General features: G+C 39.3%; 1 protein-coding gene across 2 annotated transcripts in view; it reads left to right on the plus strand.

Moving 5' to 3' along the window:
* The first annotated feature begins 2,583 nt into the window (after window positions 1–2,583).
* The window catches only part of LOC149552322 (TIP41-like family protein), an 86,741-nt gene continuing 72,316 nt past the window's right edge, over window positions 2,584–17,008 (plus strand). For both annotated transcript variants that reach the window (XM_089787846.1, XM_089787845.1), the window contains exon 1: window positions 2,584–2,999. In XM_089787846.1, the coding sequence (XP_089643972.1) occupies window positions 2,845–2,999 (155 nt within the window). In that variant the 5' untranslated portion in view covers window positions 2,584–2,844. The remainder of the gene's footprint in view (window positions 3,000–17,008) is intronic.

The following is a 17,008-nucleotide window of genomic DNA, read 5'->3' on the forward strand; positions in this document are numbered from 1 at the left end:
TCGACAGGGGGATCCTCTCTCTCCATATCTCATTATCATTATGGTAGAGGACTTAGGTAGATTTATAAAATTTCAAGCTGAGCAGGGGCTTGTCCAAGGGTGGAAGTGGCACAATAATATTCCAGCATACAAGCACCTCCAATTTGTAGATGATACTAGATTGATGGGCTTGGCTACTATAAATGAGGCAACTAATTTCAGAATGATCTTGGACACTTATTTAAAAGCTTCTAGACAACAAATTAATGAGGGTAAGTCATCTATTTATTTCTTTAATACTCCATAGTCGATCCAGCTCAGGATTGCTAGGATTCTCAAGTTTCAAATTGGTTCTCTTCCTTTGATATATCTTGGAGTTTCCTTAGCTCTAGAGACTCAGCTGAAGGAATATTGGTAAGGTCTTTTGGACAAATTTCATAATAGGGTGAGTCACTGGACTCATAGGTGGCTCTCTTCTGCTGGGAGAGTTATCCTCCTCAAGACTGTGATTCAGGCTCTTCCCATTTATAGGTGTCTTGTACAAACTCCTCCTATTGGGGTTACGAAAGAATTTGATGCTTTGTCACAAAAATTCCTTTGGTCAGACAATCTTCTCTCTTCTAAACGGAGCTCAGTCAACTAGGACACTATTTGCTTGCCTAAGTTTGCTAGGGCTCTAGGCTTTAAATGTATGGCTCTTGACGTCAAGGTTCTAGCTACTAAGTTATACTGGAGGTGGTGTAAGAATCAAGATCGGGATTGGGCTAAGATTCGGGCCCAAAATTACTTTCCGGGAGTGGAGTATCAAGATATTCCTAGACTTGCTCTAGATGGAAAGGGCTCCTTTATTTGGGATACTCTTAAAAGGGGAGCTCCTCTTATTAAGGAAAGTCTTTTCTGGATATGTAATGAGGGATCGAGTGCATTATTTTGGCAGGACTCTTGGGATGGCCATCCTCCCATTCTCTCCAGCTACCCTCACTTCTAGCCTCTATGTCAGATTTTTACAGCTGTAGGATGGACTAAGGTATTTCACTTCAAGACTGTTAAATGGTGTGGCTCGATGGATGTGGCTTGTTGGAAGGATCCTCATGAATGGCCTTTGGGGGGTTCCTCAGAGATTCGGGCTGAGCTGGCTAATCTCCTCTTTGGTAGGTTGTGTAGTTCTTCTAAGGGCAAAGACATCCTTGCTTGAGGACCATGTCCTAAAGGCAAGTTCAATGTGGCCCAAGGCTATGCTTGGCTGGATAATCAATGTGATGGAATAAATGAAGTTCCCTGGTGGAAGAAGGTTTGGAATAAATTCTCTTGGCCGAAATGTAACTTTTTTTGGTGGCTGGTTGCTCAAAAGAAGTGTCTTACTTGGGATAACCTCCAGAGACGAGGGTTTCAGGGTCCTTCTCTATGTTCCTTCTATAAGTTGAATGGAGAGAATGTGGCTCACTTATTGTTCTTATGTCCTCTTTCTAGAGAAATCTGGCATAAGTGGTGGGAGGCGTGGTGTCATGGATGAATTCATGTTGAATCTCTTATTGAGTTTTGGGATAGCCTTGGAAGACCACCGACGAAAACTATGTTCCTCTAGGTGGCTTGGGCTGTTGGACCTACTTTTATTCTTTAGAATCTTTGGCTGGAACGTAATCGTAGGATTTTTTGTAACTCTAGTTTGGGAGTTACTAAGTTGTGTCAGATGATTTTGAGTAGACTTCAGGAAACTATCTATGCCAATTGTGATATGACTGAACCTGTGGACCCTGGTGAATACATTATAGTTAGAAATTTGGGATTGGTGGACAAAGGATTGGGATGCACAAGCGGTAAGAGATCTCAGCTGCTCAAGAGAAAGGTTTGTAGGGTGGGGCCACAGAGACCTCCACTGATGGATATCCTTAAAATTAACACAGATCGTTCTTCCCGTGGGAACCCTAGGCAAGCTGGTGTGGGGGGGATTGGGAGAGGTACATATGACAATGCTATTTTCATGTTCTCTATTTACAAAGGAGTTCATTCCAATAACGTGATGGAGGCCTTGGCCATTAAGGTAGCTATTGAGCGGGGGTGCTCTCTAGGCTAGAGGAGAATGGTGTGTGAGTGAGATTCTCAGATTGTGGTGGATATGATTAATAACCAGAGTGTGGATGATTCTAATTGGCAAATTGCCTCTATTGTTAGAGAGATTCTTCATTTGAGCAACTTTTTGGATTGGATCTCTTTTTGTCATATTCCTAGGGAATGGAATGGAGTGGCTGATGTCTTGGCTAAATGGGCGTCGAAGAAAGGAGATGGTTGGAATATTTCAGGGAGGGCTGATCTTCCTGTTGATTACATTGGGACTTTTGAGTAGTTAGTGGAAATGGATAGAATTGAATTGTTATTGGGTTTATGTCTTAGAATTTAATTGTTATTGGGTTTATGTCTTGTTCTTTTGGGCATGAGGCCTTCTATAATTTGACTTTGATTGAATAAATTTTTACCCCTTTTTCCACAATAATTAAACATTTAAAACAAATCAAATTCTTCAATGCCTTAACAAATTCCATCCTATGATGTAAGAAAAATCAAATTGAGATATCTATAATAAATTGAAGATTTGAAACAAATCAAATACTTGAACGCCTTTAACAAAATTCCATCCTCTGGAGCATATCCACGATGAACGAATTTGCTACTCAATTCTAAGAAAACACGGCGACCAAATCTATGACGGACTAACAGCGTTAACCGTTGATTTAAAAAAAATCTCTACAGAAAATTGCAAAGTCTGCTCGTCATTGTGAAGAGAAAGATAGGTCTGATAAGTTGCATGATAGGCAATTTGTGGCTTGTATGTTGGTTAGATTGTAAGTAGAGAGACAAATAAAATATATGTTAAATACGAGGGTTGGAGAGCAGCAGATGGAGGAATATTTAGCAAACGCAAAAAATGCAGGTGCAGAGCTTCTACCTCACGGCCTCCGCATTTCTGGCTGGCGGATTCAGTCCAACAAGCAACCCATCCTTCAATCCCATTCCCGTGAACAGTAGTTTCTCTTTCACTATTCTTTATTTTTCCCAATTTAAATATCAGAAAATGTAACTGGACAGAAATGTCAAGTTTGCTCTATTATTTTTAAGCAACTGGCGGATTATAAATTTTTATAATAGTTTATATACTGTATTTAATTACAGTGGGTTATTGAAATACTTAATGTAATTGGATGGTTATTAATGTTTTGGTTTTTACTGGGGTTTTGTGGAAATGCCTTTGGATTTAACGAGGGTTGTGGAAAATGTAACAAATTGTAGAAAAAGATTGCATTATTTGTTTTAAATTTTTTTCTTTTCTTTTGTGTATTGCTCCACTGGCATCCTGGCGAATTGAGGCCAGCCTTCTTGTTTATTCTATCATGATTAATAACAAAGGAGATGTTGACCTTTGGCTACAATTACCCGTGTTTTTCTTCATTCCTCTTTGTTAGGGCAATCGGGATACATAAATGGGTTTTCGCTTTGTAATGTTGCACCTTATATGGGTGACGGGGTGGGGACCCCGGGTTACTACTGAAAGGAAGTCTAAGCCTCGCAGCCCCAGGAACAGAAGAAGCAGTAGAGTGGAAAATAGTTCCTACTCAACACAAATTTATATATTTTCGGATTAATCTCAGACCAATTTAGTAAATTCGATTACAACAGTTTTGAATCGGGAATATATGCATACAAACTCTTTGTAAGGACCCTTAGCAACAATTTACAAATTTCCTATTTTTACGTGCCAACTTCAGATCTTGTGTTCTACGGTAATTGCTGAAGTTTAACTTTAATTCTAATGCTGTTTATGTTCATTTCCAGTTTGAAATTGTTTTGGAATGATATTGCAGTTTTAAGTTTAACATGCTTAGAATGAAATGCTCAAGAATATTATTCTAGCAATATGAAATATGCTCCAGAATTGGCAAACTACACTTTTTCATTATTAACCAGTTCAGAGTTTTGCAAGAAAATAACTGAAGCAAAGTAAATGGCTAGCACCTTGAACAGTCATTAAGAGTATAACACGAAGGTCCAACCACTACACGAAAAGACCAGTCTGGTGTTGAGGGCTGCACCCGCAGGTGTTAAGAATGGCCCTGCAAACATTCTACCAGAGCATCGGAGGCTTTATGATGATCCATAAGTGGCTGGCAAGGCACATCTCTCACGAACAGGGCCATCACAAGATTGCTAAGATATCAAAAGATAATCAACATTCTGTAGTATTAATGTGGGTCATTGGAAATTACAATCTTTTTATTAGTGAAAGAAGTTTTATGTCTAAGCTGAATTTTGTGTCAGTTAGTTGTACTGTTGTGTTGATGTATTTTTAACAAATACAAAATCAAGTCACACACACGAAGGAAACAAGTCCTAAAAGGAAAGCAGTCGTGGATAGGCCTTTATACAGTAGAACTATATTGTTTGTATGTTTTATGGAAGGACTTTCTGAACCAGTCTGTACAGTCAAACTATTATCTGGGTCAAATGCAGTGACCAGACCGTTCTTGGAGATCTTTATGACTTGAGTTGATTTCTACATATTCTACAATTCCACGGAGTTTTCTGATTGGGGAAAAAGGTGACCAAGGAACTTGTTGAATATTTCTTGATGCTGAGATGGGGAAGAGTGGTTGCTAGGGGGAGGGGGGAAGGGTGAATCAGCATGCACCAAAACCTAACTTTATGCAGTCACAATATCTTATTAGTTATCTCTAACCCAACTAAACATCACTAAAAGATATTGCAATGACAACACACACAAGGACACCAGATTTACGTGGAAAATTGGAAAAACCATGGCGAGAATCGCACTCACTATATGAGTAACAAATTACAATATCTCTTTTAGGCTCACTACCCTCAAAGCGCACTGTTCCTTCACAACTAAAAGATACTGCAATGACCACGCACAAGAATACTGAATTTACGTGGAAACCCAATGTGGGCAAAACCATGGTGAGAGTCACAGTCAATATATGAATAACAGATCACAATATTTGTTTTAGGTTCACTACCATCAAAGTGCACCGTTCCTTGAAGAGGAACTTGCAGGCTAAGGCACATTGTCTTAGGGCAAGATAAAGATCTGCACAAGCTGCCAAAAGAGTAGAGCAATCTTCTAGCAGGCATGGCATAATGATAAAATGAAATGATGTAGGATCTCCTGGGTCAAGTGCAGTGACTACATTGTTCTTGGAGATCTTTATGACTTGAGTTGATTTCTATATATTCCACAATTCTATGGAGTTTCACTAAAAGATATTGCAAGGACAACACACAAAAATACCAGATTTATGTGGAAACCCAATGTGGGAAAAACCACTGTGAGAATCACACTCTATGAATAACAGATTACAATGTTTGTTTTAGCTCACTACCACCAAAGCGCACTATTCCCTGAAAAAGAACTTGCAGGCTAAGGCCTATTGCCTTAGGGTAAGATACGATTCTGCAGAAACTGCCAAGGATCAAACAATTTTTTAGTAAGCACGGGAGAATGATGAAGTGAAATGATATAGGATCTCATAGTCAAATACTGCAACAGTTCTGTCAAACTTGCACTCTTTTACCTCTATTCTTTCACATTTGCATTCAATCTCAAATCATTTTACACACATCCGTGCCACTCCACACATGAACTCACCCTATTGCACATCTATATATATCAATTTGATTAACTAAAATTATTTTTTCGTTGGCCACTGTAGAGATAAGCGTTGTTTACTCAAAGTCAGCCACCTTGAGCATTTATGTTTAATGCAATCCATCCCAGGAGATAAAAGGGATTCAAATACATCAGAACATGCTTCCCATAAATGATTTCATTAAAGCACAAGGTTCACAACAACTACAGAGCACACAGGAAATATTGAGAGGAGGGGATTGTGAATCAGTATTTTAGAGCTTTAAAAACTTTTAACAAACCATCCCAGGAGATAAAAGGGACCCAAATACATCAGAACATGCTTCCCATAAATGATCTCATTAAAGCACAAGGTTCACAACAACTAAAGAGCACACAGGAAATATTGAGAGGAGGGGATTGTGAATCATTATTTTAGAGCTTTTAAAACTTTTAACTACATGAAACGGCACACAACATAACGAGAGCAATTATAAAGACACATGCACCAGATTTCTCTTGGGAAATCTTTTTGGGTAAAAAATCACGACATAGAATAGCTTTTTAAAACTGAAATGGGCGCCAACCCATATTACAAATGTGAGCCCCAGTTCACAATGAGCAACACCTTTTAGGGAGCACCAACCCTCTTTGAAGCACCAACACCAAACACTGAAGCACCAACTCTAGTCAGCAGAGGCACCAACCCCAGTTTAGGCACCAACCTAATCACAAAACTCAACAATTTTTTTAGCGCACACACGTCTCCTACATCTGAACCAACTCCTTCATAGTCAATACAAAAATTAATTGCCACTATCAGCTTAGTCACAAAGTACTGCTCAACTCAATAAATCATTTTTTAATAAAACGCTTAGAAATATAAATCAGTGACACACAACTCCTTTTTCAGCATAAAAATTATGCACCAAATATATATTCATTCATCTGTTAACAATAACCAAAGGCAACAATGGAAACACCTAAAAGTCATTGCTCAAACCTCTATAATTTCTTTAGCATGCTCTAATACTTTTTCAGCAACCCATATACAGCCATACATCGCATCACACCCTGTTTTGAAATGATAGCACCAGCTCAAAAGATATCGCACAGCATAAAAATACTTCCTCTTAGTCAAACTTTACACTTGCCAACAGTCTAAATGATTACACACAAAAATACTCTTCAAACTGGTGGCTTATATATTATTTTATTCTTTTTATTTGCATCTTTCAAAAAGGTGACTTAAGATCTTCATATGCATTCAACTCTATATTTTCTGATTTTTGAATTCATTAAAATACCACCTCTATTTTTTCACACATGCAGCAGCTCTAATTAGAATGCACAACACCACTGGGAAGATTTATTCTGTAGGTCATAATACCCACTCCTCTCAATGATCAACCATATTCAGAAAAGGGAACTGACTGGATAATATATTATATAAACTGCACACACTTTCAGTTTCATTATATAAACTTCATAAAAATCCTTAGCTTGACTCATTCAGCATTTCAAAAGCCACATATACTATATTAAGCTTGCCTATAACACCAGAAATGAAATGGCCATATTATCTCAGTTCTTTCATTCAAAATACTTCCTTCAATTATGATATTGCGCTGCCCAGTCAAAGAGCATTAACGCAACACATTTCACTGTAGCATATTCAATTTCTTTAATACATGGTACTTTTCTTAATAGAAGCACAACTTCAAATTTTCACATTGCATGTCATTTAATGCTTCCAGCCACGCACGATATAGGCTTGAAAACCATCATACCCAAAAGAGAAAGGAGAAATTAGTAAAATAAATCTGAAGTCATTTAATGAACCATCACTTAAAACATTGCATAGAAGGATATATATTTGATGCAGAATTAAAACTTAGCCACCACATTTGAATCTTCAATTGTTGATGTGTCAATCTGGCTTGGCATGAAGTGGACAAGTAAGCAACTGACAAGCTATTGAAGTAGACAACAAAGCACCTCAAATAACTCAATTAAGCAAGCAAGCAAGCAAGTAGTTCAACCAATTTTCTATTTCTTTGAATCCTTTGAGATTTATATGACCTTGATTACCAACCTTTGACATCAGTTGCTATATACTCAACATCAACCTCAAAGGTTGTACCCAAATCAAATGCATAGCAAAGCAGTGAAACACATTAACCGGTTGCCCCAAAAACACTGCCTAATGCATATAACACTGTGCAAAGCACAACATTCCACAACCTATTTCATACTCTTATCTCTTCCTCCAAAACATATCTGGACTAATATGTGATAAATCAATTCACCATAATCAACTGAGTTAGTCAGAGACCAACGTAGACAACCATGTTGTACTTAGAACAAATATAGCTTCACTTGCATAGCAAACCAAAATAATATATTTGAATTAGAGCACTGCACATATGTTAAGAACATGTCCACCAAACCACACAACCTCAATTACCAATGCAGAATGATGTGGAGTCCAAACTTGTTTTGATAGCCAACTTTGCTATCAACAAACAACAAAACACAACTTCTACCTCTAAACTTTTGTCGACCTGAAAATAGGATAGTGCAACATTCACAAACCATACATTAGGACACCAAAACCACAAGCCATCATTATCTTATGAGGATGAATGCAGAGCATTCCCCTATAAGGACTTCAAATACTCTTTCTTACATATTCGAGCTTTACGTACTTCCATCTTTCAAATACTCCTGATACTAACTTGCTATCACCACTAAACATCAAAACCACATCTAAACTTACAATTCCAAACCTCTACCAGCACTTTAAATATTCTTTCCTACATATTAAACTTCAGCTATGAAATGATTCAAACCCGTATACTACTGGTGTAGTTAATTGAACCGATAATAATCTGTGAATGGGTTTTGATGGCTCTCCATAAAAATAAAGATTCTCCCACAATATAACCGTAACAACAATGAAGGAATGAAAATATTCAGAAGTTAAGTTCAGAGTTTATAATATATTCCAGAACAAACATCTAATCATTTATTTAAGCTCTCCCTCGATTTCTCATTTCCTAAGGACTTATGTTAACAATATATGGGCATATCACATTCAGCCAATGTTTGGAACAACAGTACAGACATTTAATGTAACAACGAGCATACAAGAACAGATATTGGCACCTGATATTCCCGTGAGGGACTGGCAGTTTATACGGTACTGGATTGGATTGGTTAAGGGTCACAGAAACTTGTTGCTGCTGGCGAACAGACCACTGGAATGTCATATCATTCTGCCCCTTATCGTGAATGACATCCTACCGGCATGTGGTGAAGTGCATCCATACTGCCCGTGCCTGTGACTGGTGCCAAACACCCACAGTCTCCCTGTATGGCACCCGTACCATGCCCGAGTTCACGTTGTCTGATGCTGAATATCCGTGCCTCATTCTTGTTCTCTGTGGTGAAGGTCTGAACACTTGCTACCATTACTTCCTACACACCTGGCCTGAATCCTACATCCAATACTCGTGGGGTCCATTTGGTTGCTGGAAGATGATCGGAATTGGATTTTTCAAAATCCGGATTTGAAATTTTTTGCATTTGTTTCAAAATTGGCAAAATGGAATCAGCATACCGGACTTCCAATTTTGCCTCAAAACCAGGCTTTCCAACTTACTACAAGCAAGTAGGTACTGAAAATCAAAACTTGGTTATGTTTTTTAAGGAGTGTAAAAACAATAGATTGGACTACTTTTTGAAAATTGCCTTTGACTCCAAGCTTACGCATAAAAATGTGTCTTCACACGCATCTCCCAAGTGAAACAAATGGTTCAAGTAAAATCCCAAAAATTGGAATGAAGATTTGCAAAACCTTGATTTGGCTAAACCAAGGTTTGTAGAAATCCTAGTTTTTTAAATTGCATGAACTAAATGGACCCTTGCTTACTGAGCAACTTCCTATTGCAGTATCATACGGGTGATCTCCTCACCTTGCAAGTGAATCCTGCGGCCCTAGGTAGCAGCTAACACATTCCTCCTCGTATTTGTCTGCTTCAACCAATGTACTCTTGGTGAAGACCTAATATGAATGATATATTACTAGAATATTTCATAAGAATGATGTACCCAATGAGCAGCTGGGGCCACGTCCAACTCCTCACACTTGTCTTAAGGGGTTTCGTCCTTAAGAGCAACCAGTCACATTAAAGCAACCTTGATGTTTTTTAAACAATATTTTTTTTCATGGTGACAATCCCCAGGAAGCTCATTACTTTTATAACCTTGATATGAGGGGAAGTACAAATAACTAGGCAATGTGGGATAAAAGCCATTTTCATCTTCTAGTCACTTAAGTTACTTTTGTTATAAAATGACTTTAAGTCATAAAGTAACTTTATAAAATAAAGTGACCAACAAGGCGCTAGTAAGGTCTAGTGTGGAGAAGGGGATATTATAGTCTTCCCTTCCTAGGATTGCTTGCCCTCAAGAAATCTCAATGTTGGATGCTGCAGGATTGATTCACCCTCCCAAGTGGCGTCTTCATATGACAAATCTTTCTAGTGGACTAAATACTCCTTGATGGATCTGTTACGCAGCTTCCTCTCCCTGATCTCAATCACTTCGACTGGAAACAAAACCAATTTCCCTTCTTCATCAAGTGGGGGTAATCCAACAGAAAGCACTACACACTGACCAATCGCCTTCTTGAGGCAAGACACATGAAAAACATTATGGATTCTACTGTCATTTGGCAAGTTCAGCTCATAAGCAACCTCTCCGGCCCTCCTGGTAATGCGATAGGGACCATAAAATCTAGGCTGAAGCTTCTCAGATCCACTCTTCTTCAAGGAACTCTACTTGTAAGGTTGGAGACAAGGTAAACCATGTTGCCCAACTCAAAACTGCACTCTGTCTGGTGGTGATCAGCGTACATCTTCTGCTGATCTTGAGCCTATAGGATATTCTCCTGAAGAGACTAGAGGATGTCCTGTTGATCCTGTATCTAATCTCCAGCTACTAGTGCTCTGTTGTCCTGTAAGGCCAGATCGACGAATGATAGACGTTCGCTGCCATAGAGAGCTTGAAATGTCTGGATATGTGGTAGGAGTTGTAGCAGTACTCCCCTAAATATAACCATTTAACCCAGGCTCTTTGCTGGGCTGCTACATAGTTTCAGAGATAATCCTCCACCCATTTGTTTACTATCTTAGTTTGCTCATCCATTTGCGGGTGGTAACTCGTGCTGGGTGTCAATTTCGTACCTGCCAATCTGAATAATTCCTGCCAAAAAGTGCTGAGAAATCTGCTATCCCTGTCGCTCACAATGGTTCGAGGTAGATCATGTAGATGAAAAACCTCTCAAAAAAATAACTCAACTACATGATAGGCCGACCAATCCGCTGTTATAGCTTAGAAATGAGCAAACTTAGTCAATTTGTCCTCAACCACAACAATGGAATCTCTGCCCTTCATTCTCGACAATCCTATAATGAAGTCCATGGAGATACTCTCCGTGTTGGAATAGGGAGAGGGTGTAATAATCTAGCTTGAAACTCGTGCTCCGACTTGTTTTGCTAACAAGTATGGCATTCTCTGACATGCTGAAGGACATCGTCCTTGAGGCCCTTCCATGAAAACTTTTCTCTGATTTGCCTATAAGTTTTGAAGAAACTTGGGTATCCAACTGATGATGCATCATGAAGAGTCCATAATTTTTCCCTTGAGCTTAAACTCTGGCACGAGATAGATCCTATCCTTATAAAAAATCACATCATTGATTACCTTGTACCTGCTGTCCTGGAGTTGCCCATCCATGATTTGACAAGCTTGAGTATTCTTAGAATACTCAGCCAATAACTGGGACTTCCAGTCTACCGATATCTTTGAAATGACACAACATTCTACTATTGAAGGTCTCCTAGAAAGTGCATCAACAACTATATTGTTCTTACCCTTGACATACTCGATGTCAAAATCATAAGCCTGAATCTTGCTGACCCACTTTTGCTGTCTTTCATTGAGATCCTTTTGTTCTAAGAAATATCGCAAACTATTGTGGTTTGTCTTAACTATGAATTTGCCATCCACCAAGTACTGTCTAAACTTAGTTAAGGTGTGGATAATGTCTAGCATCTCCGTGTCGTAGGTGGAGTACAATCTCTCACTGTACTTGAGCTTCTGGCTCTCATAAGCTATCAAATGCCTATCTTGCATTAGATTTGCACCAATTCTGCTCTTTGAATCATCACACTCTAAGACAAAAGGGCGAGAGAAGTCGGGAAGTGCCAGAACTGGGCATGTGCTCATCACTTTCTTGAGCTTATCAAAGGTCACCTTTGCATCATTCATCCACTTGAATGCCCTTTTCTATGTGAGATCGGTGAGGGGAGCTGCTGTCTGAGAGAAGCCTCTAGTGAACCTCCTGTAATAAGAGAAAAGACTGAGGAAGCCCCTCAAATCTGATACATTCCTCGGAGGCAGCCAATTAAGGATTGCTTGTATCTTTTCTTGGTGTACCTTCACCCCATCTGCACCAATCACATGTCCAAGGTAAAGAATCTCAGTCAATTTGACTTCGATTCCTTCGCAAACAATGAATGTTCCTCCATAATACTAAGTACCTCATCTAGGTGCTGCAAATGCTTCTCCCAAGTTCTGCTGAAAACCAGGATATCATCAAAGAATACCAACACGCTCTTGCGCGATTGTCGTCTAAAAATATGGTTCATATATGATTGAAATGTGGTTGGTGCATTAGTGAGCCTAAATGGCATAACCAAGAACTCATAGTGTCCGTAGTGGCATCGGAAAGCTGTCTTATGCACATCCTTCTCATGAACTCGTATCTATTGGTATGTAGATCTAAGATCTATCTTCGAAAAGTAGACAACCCCATGTAGTTCGTCTAATAACTCATCAATGCGAGGAATAGGATGCCTATTCTTAATGGTCCTCTTGTTGAGAGCTTGGTAATCAATATACATGTGAAGAGTACCATCCTTGGTTACCAAAACTACTGAAGAAGCAAAAAGGCTAGAGCTGGGTCTGATGTGTCCCATGTTTAAGAGTTCCTTGATCGTCCTTTCTATTTTCTCTTTATATTGCCTGGGGTGACGATAAGGAGTGGTAATGATGGGTTTGACACCCCTCCTCTAACTCAATGATATGCTCAAACCCTCTATTTTGGGGAATACCTGGGGGTATGTCTTCAAAAACCCCCTTGTGCTTATCAAGCACTGGCTGAATGTCAACATGAAGCTGTTGTTCTGAACCTAATGTAGCCTTAGAGGAAATGAAACAGTGCGCTGCCCACTCCATGTCATCATGCCTTATAATAGCCTCCATCCTGTGAGTTGAATCACTCTGGTTTCATCCTCTGGCATGGCCATGGCCTTGAGAATCACCCGTCGGCCATCTTGTAAGAATTCTAGTTGCATCTTATCATGATCAACTATGTATCTGCCGACTATCTGTAACCACTGCCTGCCCAACATGGCGCCTAACCCATCCAAGTCAACTACATAAAAATCTGCCTCTAAAAGATAGTCATCAAAGTGAATCGAGAGCCCTTACACTTTTCCTGTGCACCTTAATTAATCACCTCCTGCTACCCTAACTTCGAACTCAGGTATATCATCAACTTGTAACCTTCTCTTTGATGCCCAATGTGTGCTTATGAAATTATGTGATGCACCTATATCTAAAAGGCACACAATACGCTGCCCTCTAACTGCACCCTTCAAACGAAAGGGGTGACCCGTGGAATTGCTAGAAACATAAGCTATGATAGGAGATTGTCCCAGAGTGGATTGCTTCTTCCTCTTTTTAGGAGGTTGCTCCTCACTTTCTTCCTCCTCGCTGCCATCAACATTGTTGACTCCTTGCTGCTCATCCATCTTCCGAAAGAACTTTGACATAATGTATTTTCCCTCTGCCCAGGCACCTGTGATCTGGTATCCATGGCTCCCTACAAGTGAAGCATAACTTCTTCCTCCTCAACTCATTCCATGTTTCAAAGTCCAACCTTGGGGGGAAAGTCTTTTGCTGATTCTTGTTCTTCTAGATCAAAGTGGACCCCTTATAAGGTTTCTTAGGAGGCAGTAGTATCAAAGAAGGTGAGTCTAGATCATGTGCGATCTTAATATCATCATCTAATGTGTTTGGTTTAAGGACCTTGACCAAACCTCTAAATTTGTCCTGTTCAGCCCTCAGTGAACAACATTACCTTATGCTATTTTGTCATATCCGGAACCATATTTGAGATTTGCTCAAACTCACCAATGGAGTCATCGAGAAATCCACCCTGTCGCAATTGCGCCAAATCCCTGTAGTAGACCTCAATGTCCTTCCTGTCAAAACGGGTGATTAGCTTAGAGCTGAAAGTCTTGTAAGATGTAATGAGACCATGATCCTGGGTGACTAGCCCACGATGCCACCAATCATATGCTGCTCCCTCTAAATGCATTGTGGTAAATCTAATGGCTTTTGTCTTCGACATGGGCTTAAGTGTCAGGTAGGTGTCTAGCTTGTGAATCCAAGCTCTAGCAGATATCTTATTGTTGCCATCAAAAGTGGGGAGGGATAACTTGTTCATGGCGTGCTTCAAATCCCTATTTTGTACCTTAGGCCTCCTGTCCTGCTGTGGTCTCTCTATCGCCCTTTTTTGGTTCATGTATTGAACAAAGGACAAATTCTGTTTAATTGGATTAGGGAACATATCCCATTCATTGTACATGGCCATAACATTATCCAAAAGTAAGCTTGCTGCTACAGGTTGGGCTACCTCTTCCTCGACATTATTCTCAGCAAAAATGGGCATCAATGGCCTATCAGTGTTTCGTGTGGGGGCCCTTACAGCCCGGGGTGATCTTGCCACACTACCACCTCCACTGTGATGACACGGTGCTCTCCTGTGTGTCAGCGCTAGCTGCTGCATAGCACTTTTAAGTTGCTGAAGTGTAGTATCAATATTATTCTATCCATCTCTAATAGCCCGCAAAGTTTCCCTCACTTCCTGTTCCTATTCATTTGCATTGTGAGCCATTTGAGTGACTTGTACCTGTGCAACCTGTTGACCCTGTATGCTTTTCTCAAAGGTTAGCTCCTCATCAACTAAGTAACTGTCCTCAATATCAATCTGGTCTGAAGATCCTGCCTGTTCAGGTTGGATGTGAGTATGGTTTCCTATTCATGCCCATTTGACATTTTTCCTGTTTAAACCAACCTGAAACTTAAATAATTTACCCACAATATAACCATAACAACAATGAAGGAATGAAATTACTCAAAAGTTAAGTTCAGAGTTTATAATGTATTCCGGAACAAACATCTAATCATTTATTTAAGCTCTCCCTCGATTTCTCATTTCCTAAGGACATACGATAACAATATATGGGTGTATCACATTCAACCAATGTTTTGAACAATAGTACAAACATTTAATGTAACAACGAACATACAAGAACAAATATTGGCACCTAATATTCTCGTGAGGGACTAGCAGTTTATATGGTATTGAATTGGATTGGTTAAGGGTCATGAAAACTTGTTGCTGCTAGCAAACAAACCACTGGAATGTCATATCAGTCTGTTCCTTATCATGAATGACATCCTACCGGTCTGCGGTGAAGTGCATTCATACTATCCATGCTTGTGACTGGTGCCATACACCCGTAATCTCCTTGTATAGCACTTATATCATGGCCGAGTTCACCTTGTTTGATGCTGAATATCTGTGCCTCATTCTTGTTCTCTGCGGTGAAGGTCTGAACCATAGTTTAAAAACTTGATATCGGCAATATCTCGGCCGACCCAAAATTTTTGAAAAACTTGGAATCGGCAAAAACTTAGCAAAAAATTCGGCAATAAATCAACACTTTTATCGAACATTTGAAAATATAAAATTTCTTAAAATATTCTTAAAAACGCATACATACACATCAAATTTGTAGAATATATAATAATTTGAGACATCCACCATATATCATTCAAAGTTTTAAGTTGACCAGTAATTCATAGCAAGGGTAACGTAGTAGATTATACCAAAAAACAAGTACAACATTTGAGATTCTGAATAAAAATAAGTTTGATACATAGAAGTCAAACTCTATGTAACTACTACTTTTGAAAACATATTAAGTTCACGTTTCGGTATCAATGAAAACTGAAAGTAGCAATCATAAATTGCGTCTATGAGTACAACTCAAAAGAGATTGTTGCTGCTAGGTGGGTGGTGTTGAAGTAGTTGCTGTGGCAACATCCTCAATAGGTGCCCTATTAGGTGCCTCACGCTTGACAAAAGCCTCTGATGGATAACCAAGCTCATTTTCCTCCTCACGTATTGCCACATCTGCATCCCACTCATTTGCTTCTCTCTCAAACTTAGCTAGCTGCTCATCTGTCAATAAAGGTTCACCAACATTTGCATCCTCACCATCAGGAGGAGCAATCCAGTCAGCTAAATATGGATCAATGTCATCCAAGTCTATATGAAGCTTGCCCTTTCACCTTCTTCTCATGCAAGAGAAGGTTGTATTTCACATAAACCAAGTCATTCAGGCACTTTTGAGTCAACCTATTATATTTCTTTGTGTGCATGTTTTGAAAAGTACTCCAATTTCTCTCACAGCCAGAAGCACTACAAGGCTGCGATAAAATTCGGTTGGCAAGCCGTTGAAGATTAGATGTTGTGACACCATAATCTTCCCACCATAGATATGCAAGGATTAAAAATCCATTTATGATGTGGTAAAACTTCCAATAAACTTCACGAGCGAAATAAATGGTATGATAGAACTAAACACATGTTTTTTTTACCTGGCTGCAAGGTGTATCTCTTACGTTTGCAATTAGGATAAGAAAACAACGACCCCTCTTCCCTCTTGTAGCTCTGCAACTCATCAAGTATAAGGTCTCGGAAGTTCGTATCAACAACCAATCTTCGAATACATGTGTCCAAGCCAATTTGAACCTCATCTGCTTTAAAAGTGTTGGAGAAATAATACTTGGGGTTCAAGAAGTAGCCAGCTGCATGAATGTGTTGGTGGAGTTGTCGGTTCCACTTACGATCAATGATGTTCCATATGGGTCTATATTTGGTCTCATTTGACCTATATAAGTGTTGAATGACCTCTTTTTCCCTATCCATGGCTTTAGATAAAAACCCCATCCACAATTTGTAGAACCTTCACCAACGGTTCTAACACCTGGACATAAAAAAACATACAGAAATCAGCCAATGAGAATATTTCAAAATTAAATACTAAATCATCAATGAAGATTTGAAAACTTACTTTGAGGGTCTCCTCCATTAGCTTTTCAAAGCTAGCATCAAACACAATCCTCACAATCTTCTCTGCTTCAGGCATCTTGGTACAGGGACTCTGTAACCATTTCTTATCAAGAAAC

Source organism: Cupressus sempervirens, chromosome 6 (assembly GCF_028749045.1).
Source record: "Cupressus sempervirens isolate cs-2001-9-10 chromosome 6, ASM2874904v1, whole genome shotgun sequence".
NCBI lineage: Eukaryota > Viridiplantae > Streptophyta > Pinopsida > Cupressales > Cupressaceae > Cupressus > Cupressus sempervirens.